The 1299-nt window shown below is 67.0% G+C and overlaps 1 protein-coding gene across 1 annotated transcript in view; it reads left to right on the top strand.

The window, feature by feature from the left end:
- The window catches only part of STK25 (serine/threonine kinase 25), a 9991-nt gene that overhangs the window by 5496 nt on the left and 3196 nt on the right, over nt 1-1299 (top strand). Inside the window, 3 exon segments of the mRNA XM_010832893.1 lie at nt 100-341; nt 832-989; nt 1100-1297. Of these exon segments, the coding sequence (XP_010831195.1) occupies nt 100-341; nt 832-989; nt 1100-1297 (598 nt within the window).

Genomic DNA, 1299 nt, shown 5'->3' with positions numbered 1-1299 from the left:
AACCCCTGGTCCGGGAACTAGATCCCACGTGTTGCAACCAAGAGTTCACATGGTGTAACCGAGACCTGTGCAGTCAAAGCACAGTGGGTGAAGAAATAGGAGGCTCCCACGTCCAGGGGGCCCCCGGCGCCGAGGCGGGCGTGCTCAGGGTCAGTGCTGGGTCTGGGGTGGCGGGGAGGGGGCGTTTGGCTTCGTGGGGAGGCCTGAGGCCCTGCTGGCCCCTTGTCTGTAGCTGAAGCCGGGCCCCCTGGAGGAGACCTACATTGCCACCATCCTGCGGGAGATCCTGAAGGGCCTGGATTACCTGCACTCGGAGCGCAAGATCCACCGGGACATCAAAGGTGCCTCAGGGCACGTGGTGGCCTGGGCGTGGGGCCAGTGTGCCCAGTGCTTACCACAGCCCCAGAGACCTGGCAGTCCCGCTGTTCCCAGCGCAGTGTCCTTGTACACGGCAGAGCCGACTCTGCACGTAGGGTGGGGGGCCCCTGCTTAGCCTGTGAACGTGAGGGGTGAGAGCGGCCGTGCTGGTGGACGTGAGTGGCCAGGCCAGCCTGCAGGGGCGTGACTGGCAGAGCAAGGGAAGTCAGGGTCCCCCTGCCTGTTGAGCAACCTGGTGGGGAGAGCGGTTCCTGTGCGCAGGGTCTTCAGTGGTGGTGGCTGCTGGGGGCGCTGGGGCCGGCTGAGGGCGCGTGTGCGCGGGGCCCACGGGCACCCGCCAGCAGTGTGCATGGCCTTGGGGCTGAGGGCGGACCTCCCTGGGAGACTGGCTGGAGGCTGGGGGGGCACTTCCTCGGGCGGCGCAGAGGGTGACGCCCGGGTCCTGTGTCGCAGCCGCCAACGTGCTGCTCTCGGAGCAGGGCGATGTGAAGCTGGCAGACTTCGGGGTGGCAGGGCAGCTGACAGACACGCAGATCAAGAGGAACACTTTCGTGGGCACCCCCTTCTGGATGGCGCCCGAGGTCATCAAGCAGTCGGCCTATGACTTCAAGGTGGGCCGGGTGGGGGGTGGCATGCAGGTGGCATGCGGGTGCCATGCGGGCGCGGGGGCCGTGGGGCTCGGGCGGCCTGCGCTGCAGCAGCTCCGTGGCTCTCTGTCCAGGCTGATATCTGGTCGCTGGGGATCACAGCCATCGAGCTGGCCAAGGGCGAGCCCCCCAACTCCGACCTGCACCCCATGCGCGTCCTGTTCCTGATCCCCAAGAACAGCCCGCCCACGCTTGAGGGCCACCACAGCAAGCCCTTCAAGGAGTTTGTGGAGGCCTGCCTCAACAAGGACCCCCGATTTGTAAGCACCTGCCC

This window comes from Bison bison, unplaced genomic scaffold, assembly GCF_000754665.1.
Source record: "Bison bison bison isolate TAMUID 2011002044 unplaced genomic scaffold, Bison_UMD1.0 scf7180017862692, whole genome shotgun sequence".
Taxonomy (NCBI): domain Eukaryota; kingdom Metazoa; phylum Chordata; class Mammalia; order Artiodactyla; family Bovidae; genus Bison; species Bison bison.
This window is presented reverse-complemented; position numbering and strand designations above follow the sequence as displayed.